We start from the raw sequence: 13,807 nt of genomic DNA, 5'->3' as shown, positions 1-13,807 counted from the left end.
GCCCAGATAAGGCCTGTTTTAGTTCTTGATACAATTTGAACTTTTACTTAGGTCTTTTTTTTTTTTTTTGGGTGGTGCTGGGATTTGAACCCAGGGCTTTATGCATACGAGGCAGGCACTCTACCAACTGAGCTGTATCTCCAGCCCCCCTACCCCCGCTTTTTTTCTTTTTTTTTTTTTTTTACAAATTGTATACTAGTTGAAGTCTTAAACTCCGTTTAAGATACTTTGTCTGCATTAAATAAAGTAGTAGTTTGGTCACACATAGAACTTGTCTTCTCTAGTGGTAATTCTTTTCAGATTCCTTTCGGCCTTAACATAGAGATGTATTAAGTATTCCTTCTGGATGTTCCTTCATGTGTTGGTAAAATGCTGAACAGATTGTGGCTGGCAACAGAGTTCTTCCTCAGGACCGTTTTTGGCTCTCTAAAACAAATTGTGATAACTTGTGCCTAAGTATAATAAAGCTTTTTGGTATGTACTCAGGTTATTTCTTGGTGGTCCAGGAGCTCCATTTTGTTTATATTAACACAGTTTTCTGACCTTTAACTCTTTTATTTACAGATGTTTGTTCATTTTTTCTGAAAAAAAGCCTCTTCTGTTGGAGCAGAAACTTAGCAAAGGAAATATTGCCCCCACACACTTCTGTTTTCTAGACTTAATTTACCGGTTCATTGATTCCACAGATATTGTTTCCTGCGTCTACATTGTCTTTTTTGGATACATGAATGAATTTTAGAATGGAATTAAATTACACATTATTTACTTCAAGGTGGAATGTATATTTTATCTATCTTCAGTGACTTGAGACTTTCCTCTTGTCTCAGTAGAAGTTTTTGGTTCTGTTTAAAATACAATTTTATTTTAGGAATATTATTTCTGATGTTTTATTAGAAGCATTCTATTTCACTTTTTATTACATATGTCTCAAAAAATAAAAAGAACTGGGTATGTAGTTCAGTGGTAGAGTGAATATACCTGGGCTCAATCCCTAGTACCATTGGGGAATAAAAAACTTGATGTTTTTTATAATGTTACATTTATTGCGATAGATTTTCTATATAAATGGACATCTAAATTGTTCTTGGAAGAAGGAAAATATCATTAGATCTGCAGAATTTCAATTTTCTACTATTCTGATCAGCATTTATTATGTAGGGCAGGGTATACTTGCATAGATTATAAGATAAATTTTCATTATAAAAAAAGTGATACTTATCAGGAACTTATGTACATATTTATGCATTGGAAATATATTTCTGCAAAGAGTATCTACTAAGGGCTAAGGACATAGCTCAATAGCAGAGAACTTGCCTACAATATGTGAGACCCTAGGTTAGACACCTAGCACTACAAAAAATTAAAAAAAAAAAAAAAAAAACTCTCAGGACTGGGGATATAGCTCAGTTGGTAGAGTGCTTACCTCTCAAGAATAATGCCCTGGGTTCTATCCCCAGCACTGCAAAAAAATAATTAATTAATTAACTTAAAAAGTCTCAAATTGGGCTGGGGAGATACCTAAGCTGGTAGAGTGCTTGCCTCGCAAGCACAAGGCCCTGAGTTCGATCCCCGGTACCACAAAAAAAAAAAAAAAAAAAAAAAAAAAAAGTCTCAAATTATTTGAAACTTTTACTCAGTGCACTCACACATGATGACTTCAAATTTAACAGTAATTTACAAATTACTAAGGATCTAATACTATCACGATAATTTTTTTAAAAAAAATTTAAGTATCAGGGACCTTTTTTCAAGCATTTATGTGAAACCCAGCATATAAAGTATCATGTCTGTACTATTTGTGTTGAAATGAAGTTGGGCGTCAACCCCTCTACCACTACTACTAGCTTAGCTTTCTGTCTCCTATGACAACACCCCAGGGAGCTTCATAGTCTGGCTTTAGGGACCAGACAGTTTTTAAATTTAAGAGTTGATTCACTCTAATGTTGTTCTCAGGGTATGTTACAGAGGCACTATGAGACTGGCAGAGTTTAAAAAAGCCTCTTTTTAATTCATTCCTGTATAAAGCTATTGGGGGGACTTGAGCTCCTATATAAAGCCTTTATTAAGACCTGATCAGCACTAATGAAAAGCATTTTTTGTTTTCTTGTAGATTATTTGGAATATTTTAAGAGCACATACAGGTTACTAATCTGTTGTTTTTGAAATTGTGTCCTCAAGTATGCTACTGTGGCAACACCTCCCGAGACGTGTTATGTGGAACAGACATAGGAAAATCTGATGGATTTGGGGACTTTGCCTGTTTAAAGATATGTGGCAAGTAAGGTTTTACATTTTTCTCTGTTAGAATAAAACTGAATTTTATGCAACAGTTATGTAATAGTCTGTTGTTTCTCTTAACAGGGACTTGAAATGTGGGAGTCATACGTGTTCTCAAGTGTGCCATCCTCAACCTTGCCAGCCTTGCCCACGGCTCCCCCATCTGGTGCGCTGTTGCCCTTGTGGCCAAACTCCTCTCAGCCAATTACTAGAACTCGGAAGTAGCAGCCGAAAAACATGCATGGATCCTGTCCCTTCATGTGGAAAAGTGTGTGGCAAACCTCTCCCTTGTGGTTCCTCAGGTAACTAATTTGTACCAAGTTGACTTTAAAAGTATTTGTGTAATTTGGGTATAGTCACATTCATCTGTAATCCCAGCAAGTTGGGAGACTGAGGCAGGAGGATCAAGAGTTCAAAGGCAGCTTGGGCAATTTAATAAGACCCTGTATCAAAATAAAAAATAAAAAGGATTGAGCATATATAGCTCACTGGTATAGCACCCCTGGGTTCAATCTCCAGTACCAAGAAGCATCAAAACATTTTTTATGTGCAGCAGCAGTGACGTTTTAGGGAAGTAGTATTAAAAAACAGTTATCAAAGGTTCTTTTAAATATTATTATCAAATTTGAGTACTTTGTCTATACTCCTTACACTTGCTTTTGTCCGTGTGATCTCTCCAATTGAAGAATTTTTATTGTTAATTCTGGACAACAGCTCTGTTCCATGGAGCTTTATGATTTCTCTTAGCAGTCTACTCTAGAATAAAAACAAATTTACTGCTAAGCCAGGATTTGGCAAGTGTTTAAATGCCTTTTTCTATAATAGAACATGCTGAAAAAACTGGGTGAAGTGTTTTAAGAAATACAATTATAAGTACAATAAAATTTTAAACACTTTGGACTGGGGTTGTGGCTCAGTGGCAGAGCGCTTGCCTGCCACATGTGAGGCACTGGGTTCAATTCTCAGCACCACATATAAATAAATAAATTAAAGATTCATCAACAACTAAAAAAAAAAAAAAATTCTTTTTTTAAATTTTCAGCCACTTAAGACCATTCATAGAATGTCACTTTCTATAATAGCTAGTTACCCATATAACTGAGGATAAATTAAAATCATAATGATGTAGTGTTCAGTTTGTAATATAACAGATATGTATAATAATAGCACAAAAAGGGAGAAGAGGAATGAAGCTTTGTAGGAGTAGAACATCTATATCTCATTGGAATTAAATCCAAAATGGATTCTGATAAGATGATTATGGAAAGATTTAGAGCAACTATTAAGAAAATAACTCAAAACAGGCACAGTGGTGCACACCTATTTCCCAGCAACTCAAGAGACTGAGGCACGGGGATTGTAAGTTCGAGGACAGCCTCAGCAACTTATCAAGACCCTGTATTAAAATTAAAAATATGTCCTAATTTTATAATCTCTCATTTGTAAATATTAAAGAGGTTGCCAGGGTAAAAAAATAAATAAAAAGAGCTAGGGATGTAGCTCAGTGGTAAAGCGTCCCTGGGCTTTAAAAAGCTCCCCTCCCCCAAAAAAATAAAAGTGACAGGCTGACAGTTAAAGGATAGAGATAATACATTATGTAAACAGTAGCCATAAGAAAGAGACTAAGGGCTGGGGATGTACCTTAGTAGTCAAATGCTTGCCTACTTTACCTGAGGCCCTCGGTTTAACCCTTAGTACCAATAAAAAAAGAAAAGAAAGAAAGAGGGCTGGAGATATAGCTCATAGTTAGAGTACTTGCTTAACATATTTGAGGCTCTGAGTTTGATCCCCAGCACTACAAAATAAAAAGAGGGGAAACTCTCTGACTTATCCCCAAAGGTTCTTGAAAGAGGACTTGTTCTAAATCTTGTTTAGCATAGTTAATGCAGGCCACCCATTGCCAGATGTTCACAATGCTTGAGTCAGTGAGATTTTGGATTATGGCTTCTGAGTTATTGCTGATTCATTCCTCAGATAGCTTCTAGAGTCAAGAGCATTTCATTCATCCATGGCTACAGTTTTAAGGATTCGGAGTCTAATCTGCAGATTTGGGACTTAAGGGCTTAAGAAGAGTCAGAGCTTTTGTATTTTTCTTTCATGAAGTACTGAGAATCAAACCTGGGGTTACCACTGAACTACATCACCAGTTCTTTTTATATTTTAGGCTTTATTTTCATTTCCCAGCCCTTTCCATTTTGATTTTGAGACAGGGTCTCACTATATTGCCAACACTGTCCTCCAACTTACGATCCTCCTGCCTCAGCCTCTGAGTGCTTAGGATTACAGGTGTGGACCACCATGCCCAGCTAAAAAATCTGTTCTTTGACAGGCAAAAACAGCATGCATGTCAGAGTATATTCCAGTGACTAGTGATAGACCCTGTCCTTGTCTGTAAAGACCCAGCCTACCAGATGATGGGAAGATATGGGAAGAAGCATTGACTACATCCTTCCTCTGAATCTGGAATTGCAAGAGTAGAGGTGGAAGACCAGTATCATTAGTGAATTTGGGAGTATGAAAATGAGTAGATGCAATTTTCATTCCCAGCTCTTTTCATTTTTATTAAAGATTTCATTCATACCTGTGAAAAGCTCTGCCATGAAGGAGACTGTGGACCATGCTCTCGCACATCTGTTATTTCCTGCCGATGCTCTTTCAGAACAAAGGTAAATTCCAAACAATGCTAGAGTTGTTGCCATCACTGTCTTTTAAAATGGTCATCATGGGAGGGGAGGAACCAAAATAACCTTGGTTTTATTTGTTTCATACTATATATGAATCTTTAAATCCAGCAAATGTATATTGATAACCTACTCTGAGCCAGTTGTAGGATAGGTGCGAGGTGATTGCAGAACTCAAAACACAGAGGCAAATAGCTGTACGAGGTATAATTATGAGAAGAGGAACAATAGCACTGTCTCAAGGAGTTAGCTAACTAAGCCAGGCGTGGTGGTGCATGCCTGTAATTCTAGTGACTTGGGAGGCTGAAGCAGGAGGATTGCAAATTCAAAAACAGCCTTAGCAATTTAGCGAGCCATTAAGCAACTCCGTGAGACCGTGTCTCTAAATAAAATACAAAAAAAGGGCTGGGTATGTGGCTCAGTGGTTAAGTGCCTGAGTTCAGTTCCCAGTATCAAAAACAAAAAAGGAGTTAGCCAACTAAGAAGTTAGAGGAGCCAGATATAGTAGTGCATACCTGTAAGGTGCATACCTATAATGCAGTGACTTGGGAGACTGGGGCAGGAGGATCACAAGTTTGAGGCTAGCCCCAACAATTTAGCAAAACCTTGTCATAAAATTTAAAGGGGGGGTGGGGATGTGCCTCAGTGCTAAAATTCCTCTAGATTAAGTCCCTAGTACCAAAAAATAAGTTAAAAGGGACACAGTCCATAAGACTGTCCTCACTTCTAACCCATTTCAAGAGTTTAGACAACTGCTAAATTAGAACATTGACAATTTCTGATACAACTACAAGTTCATTGGTCTGTAAGACCACCTTCAAGATTTGATAATTTGTTAGGAGAACTCACTGAACTCACTGAAAACTACTATATATATGGTTGTAGTTTTATTACAAGGAAAGGAGACAGATTAAAATCAGCCAAAGGAAGAAACCTGTAGGGTAGAGTCCAAGAAAGTACCCGATGTGGAGTTTCTTTTGCCTTCTTCCCCTAGAGTGAGAGCAGTGTTACTTTCTCAGCATCAATATGATAGTATTTATAGAACATTGCCAACAAGGGAAAAACACCCAAACCTATGTGTTTAGAGTTTTTATTGGGTCTCATGGTTGACTACCTACATGGCAAATCTCAGTCTCCAGTCTCTCCAGAAGTAACCCAAACTCATAACCTATCCAGTGTGGCCAGCCTGCACCTAAATCATATTATGAGACTGTCCAGTGACCCAAGCCACAGGAAAGTGTTGATAGTCCTGTTGGGCATGGCATTCTATTAGGCTTATAGATACCTCTCTTTGGATAAGGTTAATTCTTCACTGTACAACTCTTTTAAAAATTTCTACTTTCTTTCCAGGGTTCTTATAATTTGACTTTATGTTATAAAAGGAGCATCTTAACATTTTAGAGTTAGTCTCTACTGCCCATTTCTATGTCTGAAGCAGAAGCATGAATCTTTCCTATGGAATACTTACAATAGAACACACTAAGTGATGATGATCTGTCCTGCTCTTTGATCTACTAATCATTTCAGGACATATTAGCAACTGTGCCAGTAGATCACAGGCTGAGATGGAGATAGTATTCTGAATAATTGATTCTGTTTGTTAAATACAGCTAAGTTCAGGGTAACAACTGACTTGTAAATGATTCTGAGGATGTAGTCCATAAATTGGAAGCTACAGTTTAGTAGGTAAGCTTTAGAATAAAAGGAATAAATAAATAAAGTAGTACATATTATTATGACAAAAAGCATGTGTGCATTTTTGTTTTTCTGAAAGAAATCACAGTATAAATGAGAAGTAGAGGGACTTTGAATGTCAATTGTAGGACTGCTTTTGACTTTGTTAATACCAGATTAAAGACTGTCCAAGTTGTGGGTGTGACTCAGTGGTAGAGCATATGCTTTAGCACAGATGAGGTGTTCTGGGTTCAATCCTGAACACACACACACACACACACACACACACACACACAAACTGTGAAGATGCTGTAATTTAGTAATCATTAATTTAGTCATGTCCAGAGGTGTTCTTTGTGAGCAAGAATTATAAGCAGAGTTGAGACATGTAAGCTAGAAATAGCTGCTGTTAGTTTGCTTCTCTCCCAACAGTCCTACCCTTTGCTCTCTTGCTTCTCATTCACTCTCTAATGTCATGCCATCTATAGCAGTGAGTGTGTTCTTGGAAAACTATGTGTAAATTGAATTTTTGCAAATAAGTTTTTTTCCTATAATTCCTGAAGGATCTTATCATCAACATGAATTCTGTTCAAATCCATTGACAAGTTAAAGATGCCTTAAAAAGCTTATAATCACCATGAAACATCTGTTGGAAAGGGATGGACCACAAAACTTTTCCACAGAATTGAGTTTTCCAGATAAATAAAACTTATTTCTTAAAGCTTCAACGATTGTTTTATTTTCATCACTTTTGGCAGGGAAATGTATGTTGTATCCCAGTACTTTGGGTTTTTTTTCTTTTTTTGGTAGTGCTGGGTATTGAACCCAGGGCCTTGTGCATGTGAGGCAAGCACTCTACCAACTGAGCTATATCCCCAGCCCCCTAGTACTTATTAGTAAAGAATGTTTTATTTAAGTTTTTACTGATAATTCATTTGCATGCATTTAGGGAACTCTCCCTTCCCCCAGGTCTTGAAATACTGCTTCAGCATATAATTGCAGGAGCATTTTCTCAAATAGTTTCATGAGTCACCTTTGCTTTACATCTCTAGAGAACATATGGGGAGCTTTTTATATCATTGATTCCAGCCAGCCCATTGTTTTCTTTTAATCTAAGTGTTTATTTTCTAGCCAAGAACCTTTAGTTTCTTAGACCTCTTCACATATGTTAACAACTCCAGTAACTGCTTAAAATCATTCATTTTTATTAAGAAGAAATGTTTTTATCATTTTGCTTGTTTCTGAGTACATGACCACCTATAAGTGACATCAAAAACAAATTCCAATATAGCTGCTTGTTTTAACCCAAATGACTGACCTGCTCCCCATACAGCTTCACCATGTTTTATATTCAGGATCATGTCTCTGTAGATTACATGTTATAAATCTTTGTAGCCACTCAGACATAATTAAAACCACAACAATAAAACTTTAAAGACCAAATACATGCTGTATTCTACTTTGCTGCAGTTCAGCAACATTGCCAGGAGTGCTTTGAGTGTATAGAACTGTTTGCCCCTACTCTAAATGGCACCAAATTGTAACCTATTTTCAATTCTATGTTTGCTCTTGGTATCTGTACCCTGGTGAGGTGACAACCTCTCTTTGCTTTGCATACTTTTAGTGGCCCCCTTTCCATTCAGACTTTATAATTCCTAACCTGCTGTGAGTTTGGAGACCAGGCCCCAATTGTTAGAATTGTATTTACATGAAAAGTCAGTAAACATGAGGTCCTATTGTAAGTAAAGCACATTAATTTGTTGGCCCTTGAGGTGTACAACTGTTATCCCCGCTACTTGAGAGGCTGAGTCAAGAGGCTTGTAAGTTCAAGGCCAGCCTAGACAACTTAACAAGAACCTGTCTTAAAATAAAAAAAATTAAAAGGGCTGGAGATGTAGTCCTGTGCTTGTCTAGCATATGCCAGTCCCTGGGTTCAATTCCCCGTGGGGCAGAGGAAAGCACACCTTAATATAATTGGGCAAGTTCCAGGCTGGTGAAGTTGATAAATAAATGACTGGTATATTTGACTTTACAGTAAAGGGTATTGTTTACTTACTCCTGAAGTAATTATTTCTTTTTCTTTTCTTGTAGGAGCTTCCATGTACCAGTCTCAAAAGTGAAGGTATGACTGGGAAGGATCATGAAAGAATTTACTGGGATAAAAATAATGCTTTGCATCTTTTTTTGGTGGGGGAAGGTACCAGGGATTGAACTCAGGGCCACTCAACCACTGAGCCACATCCCCGTACCTATTTTGTTTTGAGACAGGGTCTCACTGAGTTGCCTAGCGCCTCACTGTTGCTGAGGCTGACTTTAAACTTGAGATCCTCTTGCCTCAACCTCCCAAGCCACTGCACAGTGCACCATTGCACCCGGCTGTTGCTTGGCCTATTTCACTTAGTGTGGTATTTTCCAACTTCATCCATTTACCAGCAAATGCCATAATTTTATTCTTCTTTATTGCTGAGTAATATTCCATTGTATATATATACCACAATTTCTTTATCCATTCGTTAATTGAAGGGCATCTAGGTTGGTTCCACAATCTAGCTATTATGAATTGAGCTGCTATGAACATTGATGTGGCTGCATCATGGTAGTATACTGATTTTAAGTCCTTTGGGTATAAACCAAGGAGTGGGATAGCTGGGTCAAATGGTGGGTCCATTCCAAGCTTTCTGAGGAATCTCCATACTGCTTTCCAGAGTGACCGTACCAATTTGCAACTCCACCAGCAATGTATAAGTGTGCCTTTTTCCCCACATCTACACCAACACATTATTGCTTGTGTTCTTGATAAAAAAGCCATTCTGATTGAACTTAGATGAAATCTTAGGGTGGTTTTAATTTGCATTTCTCTAATTACTAGAGATGACGAGCACCTTTTCATATATTTGTTGATCACCCTTATATCTTCTGTGAAGTGTCTATCCATTTCCTTAGCCCATTTATTGATTGGGTTCTTTGTATTTTGGGTGTAAAGTTTTTTAAGTTCTTTATAAACTTTGGAGATGAGTGCTGAGTCTGAAGTGTGTGTGGAAAAGCTTTTCTCCCACTCTATAGGCTCTTTTTCCACATTATTGATTGTTTCCTTTGCTGAGAAAAAACTTTTTAGTTTGAATCTATCCCATTTATTGATTCTTGTTTTTATTTCTTTTGCTCTGGGGGTCTTGTTAAGGAAATCTGGTCCTAAGCCAACATGATGGAAATTCGGGCCCACTCTTTCTTCTATTTGATGAAGGATCTCAGGTCTAATTTCTAGATCCTTGATCCATTTTGAGTTGAGTTTTGTACAGAGTGAGAGATTGGGGTTTAATTGCATTTTACTGTATATGGATTTCCAGTTTTCCCAGCACCATTTGTTGAAAAGCCCATCTTTTCTCCATTGTAAGTTTTTGGCGCCCTTGTCTAGTATGAGGTTACTGATGTGGGTATGTCTCCATGTCTTCTATCCTGTACCATTGGTCTACCTGTCTATTTTGGTGCCAGTACCATGCCATTTTTGTTACCATTGCCCTGTAGTAGAGTTTAAGGTCTGGTATAGTGATACCTCCTGCATCACTCTTTCTGCCCAGGATTGCTTTGGGTATTCTGGGTCTTTTGTTCTTCCAGATGAATTTCATGATTGCCTTTTCTGTTTCTATAAGAAATGTCATAGGGATTTTAATTGGAATTGTGTTAAATCTGTGTAGTGCCTTTGGAAGTATGGCCATTTTGATAATATTAATTCTGCCAATCCAAGAACATGGGAGATCCTCCCATCTTCTAAGGTCTTACTCAATTTCTTTCTTCAGTGTTTTGTAGTTTTTATTGTAGAGATCTTTTACCTCTTTGGTTAGATTGATTGCCAAGTATTTATTTATTTATTTATTTATTTATTTTTGAGGCTATTATGACTGGAGTTGTTTTCCTGATTTCCCTTTCAGATGTTTCATCGCTTATGTATAAAAATGCTTTAGATTTATGCGTGTTGATTTTATAACCTGCTGTTTTGTAAATTCATTTATGAGGTCCAGAAGTTTTCTGGAGGAGTTTTTTGGATCCTCTAACCAGAGAAAGAGAATCATGTCATCAGCAAATAGTGACAGCTTAAGTTCTTTTTTTCCTATTCATATCCCTTTAATTTCTTTAGTCTTTCTAATTGCTTTGGCAAGTGTTTCAAGGATGATGTTGAATAGAAGTGATTAAAGTGCATCCCTGTCTTGTTCCCATTTTTAAGGGAATGCTTTCAGTTTTTCTCCATTAAGAATGATGTTGGGGGCTGGGGATATAGCTCAGCTGGTAGAGTTCTTGCCTTGCAAGCACAAGGCCCTGAGTTCAATCCCCAGCACCACAAAAAAAAAAAAAAAAAAAAAAAAAGAATGACGTTGGCCGTGGGCTTAGCATAAATAGCCTTTACAATGTTGAGGTATGTTCCTACTATCCCTACTTTTTCTAGGGTTTTAAAAGCATGAAGGGTTGTTGTTGTATTTTGTCAAACGCTTTTTCTGCGTCAATTGAAATAACGATATGAATCTTATACTTATGTCTATTGACATGATGGATTACATTTATTGATTTACGAATGTTGAACCAACCTTACATTCCTGGGATGAACCCCACTTAATCATGGTGCACAATTTTCTTAATATGTTTTTGGATATGATTTGCCAGTATTTTGTTAAGGATCTTTGCATCTATATTCATCAAGGATATTGGTCTAACATTTTCTTTCCTTGATGTGTCTTTACCTGGTTTGGGTATGAGGGTGATATTAGCTTCATAGAATGAGTTTGGTAGGGTACCCTCCTTTTCTATTTCCTGGAATACTTCGAGAAGTATTGGAATGAGTTCTTCTTTGAAGGTCTTGTAGAACTGGCTGAGAATCCATCAGGTCCTGGGCTTTTCTTAGATGGTAGGCTTTTGATGGCTTCTTCTATTTCATTGCTTGATATTGATCTGTTTAAATTGTGTATGTCCTCCTGGTTCTCTTTGTTAGTGTGGCTAAGGATTTGTCTATTTTGTTTACTTTTTCAAAGAAACAACTTTTTGTTTTGTCAATTTTTTGGATTGTTTCTTTTGTTTCAATTTCATTGATTTCAGCTCTGATTTTAATTATTTCCTGTCTTCTACTACTTTTGGTGTTGTTCTGTTCTTCTTTTTCTAGGACTTTGAGCTGTAATGTTAGGTCATTTAGTTGTTGACTTTTTATTCTTTTCTTGAATCCACTCCATGAAATGAATTTTCCTCTTAGTACTGCTTTCATAGTGTCCCAAAGATTTTGATATGTTGTATCATTGTTCTCATTTACCTCTAAGAATTTTTTTATCTCCTCCCTGATGTTTTCTGTTATCCATGTTTCATTCAATAGCGTATTATTTAGTCTCCAGGTATTGGAGTAGTTTCTGTTTTTTATTTTGTCATTGTTTTCTAATTTCGTTCCATTATGATCTGATAGAACACAAGGTGGTATCTCTGTTTTTGCATTTTTTACTTTGTGGCATAACATGGTATATTTTAGAGAAAGATCCATGTGCTGCTGAGAAGAAAGTGTATGCACTCATTGATGGATGGAATATTCTATATATGTCTGTTAAGTCTAAGTTATTGATTATATTATTGAGTTCTGTGGTTTCTTTGTTTAGTTTTTGTTTGGAAGATGTATTCAGTGGTGACAGCAGTGTGTTAAAGTCACCCAGAATTATTGTGTTTTGGTCTATTTGATTCCTGGCATTAAGAAGGAATTGTTTGATGTACATGAATGCACCATTGTTTGGGGCATAAATATTTATGATCATTATGTCTTCCTGATTTATGATTCCCTTAAACAGTATGAAATGTTCTTCTTTATCCCTTCTGACTAACTTTGGCTTGAAGTTCGCTTTATCTGATATAAGGATGGAAACCCTTGCTTCTTTTACTGAGTCTGTGTGCATGGTAGGTTTTTTCCCATCCTTCCACCTTTAGTCTGCGGATATCATTTTCTATGAGTCTCTTGAAGGCAGCATATTTTTGGGTCTTTCTTTTTAATCCAGTTTGCCAGTCTATGTCTTTTGATTGATGAGTTTAGGCCATTAACTTTCAGGGTTATTATTGAGATATGATTTGTATTCCCAGTCATTTGGGCTTATTTTTTATTTTAACTTGACTTGGTTTCTCCTTTGGGTGGTTTTTCCTTTAAGGTAGTCCCTCCCTTTGCTGACCTACATTGTTGTTTTTCATTTCCTCCTCATGGAATATTTTGCTAAGAATGTTCTGTAGCACAGGCTTTCTATTTGTAAATTCATTTAACTTTTGTTTATCATGGAAGGATTTTATTTCATCTTCAAATCTGAAGGTTAGTTTTACTGGGTATAGGATTCTTGGTTGGCAACCATGTTTTTTCAGAGCTTGAAATATGTTGTTCCAGGCCCTTCTATCTTTTAGGGTCTGGGCTGAGAAATCTACTGATATCCGTATTGTTTTCCCCCTATTCGTAATCTGATGCTTTTCTCTCGTGGCCTTTGAAATCCTATCTTTATTTTGTATTTTAGGCATTTTCATTATAATGTGCCTTGGTGTGGATCTGTTGTGATTTTGTGTATTTGGTGTTCTGTAAGCCTCTTGTATTTGATTTTCCATTTCATTCTTCAGGTTTGGAAAATTTTCTGATATTATTTCATTGAGTAGGTTGTTCATTCCTTTGGTTTGTATATCTCTGCTTCCTCAATCCTGATAATTCTTAAATTTGGTCTTTTCATGATGTCCTATAGTTCTTGCAGGTTTTGTTCATGGTTTCTTACCTAATCTTCTCTATTGGGTCAACTTTATTTTCAAGAATATTTTAAATATTCTGTCTTCATGTCTGAGGTTCTGTTCCAAGTGATCTAGTCTGTTGGTGATGCTTTATTTGGTTTATTGTTTCCTTCGTTTCAAGGATTTGTTTGGTTTGTTGTTGTTGTTGGGGTTTTTTTTTGAGAATCTCTATCTCTTTGTTAAAATGACATCTTGCTTCCTGCAGTTGCTCTTTCTACTGCTTATTGGAGTGATCATTCATTGCCTGCATTTGCTCTCTTATCTCATTCTTTGCTTCATGAATGATTTTAATTATGTATATTCTGAATTCCTTTTCTGACATTTCTTCTACCATGCTGTCACTGAATTCTATTAATATAGAATGTAGATTTGTTTGGATCATTTTCTTCCCTTGTTTTTTC

The 13,807-nt window shown here is 36.6% G+C and overlaps 1 protein-coding gene across 3 annotated transcripts in view; it reads left to right on the top strand.

The window, feature by feature from the left end:
• Nfx1 (nuclear transcription factor, X-box binding 1) overlaps positions 1-13,807 on the top strand; it is a 70,069-nt gene that overhangs the window by 27,720 nt on the left and 28,542 nt on the right. For all 3 annotated transcript variants that reach the window (XR_007104978.1, XM_047524842.1, XM_047524843.1), the window contains exons 8-11: positions 2,179-2,278; positions 2,362-2,579; positions 4,846-4,943; positions 8,724-8,754. Coding sequence is in view for 2 of the 3 variants with exons in the window: in XM_047524842.1 (XP_047380798.1) it covers positions 2,179-2,278; positions 2,362-2,579; positions 4,846-4,943; positions 8,724-8,754 (447 nt within the window). In the remaining variant the exon portion in view is untranslated. The remainder of the gene's footprint in view (positions 1-2,178; positions 2,279-2,361; positions 2,580-4,845; positions 4,944-8,723; positions 8,755-13,807) is intronic.

The sequence above is a fragment of the Sciurus carolinensis genome, chromosome 14 (assembly GCF_902686445.1).
Source record: "Sciurus carolinensis chromosome 14, mSciCar1.2, whole genome shotgun sequence".
Lineage (NCBI taxonomy): Eukaryota > Metazoa > Chordata > Mammalia > Rodentia > Sciuridae > Sciurus > Sciurus carolinensis.
Note: the sequence above shows the minus strand (reverse complement) of the source record. Positions and strands in the feature narration are given on the sequence as shown.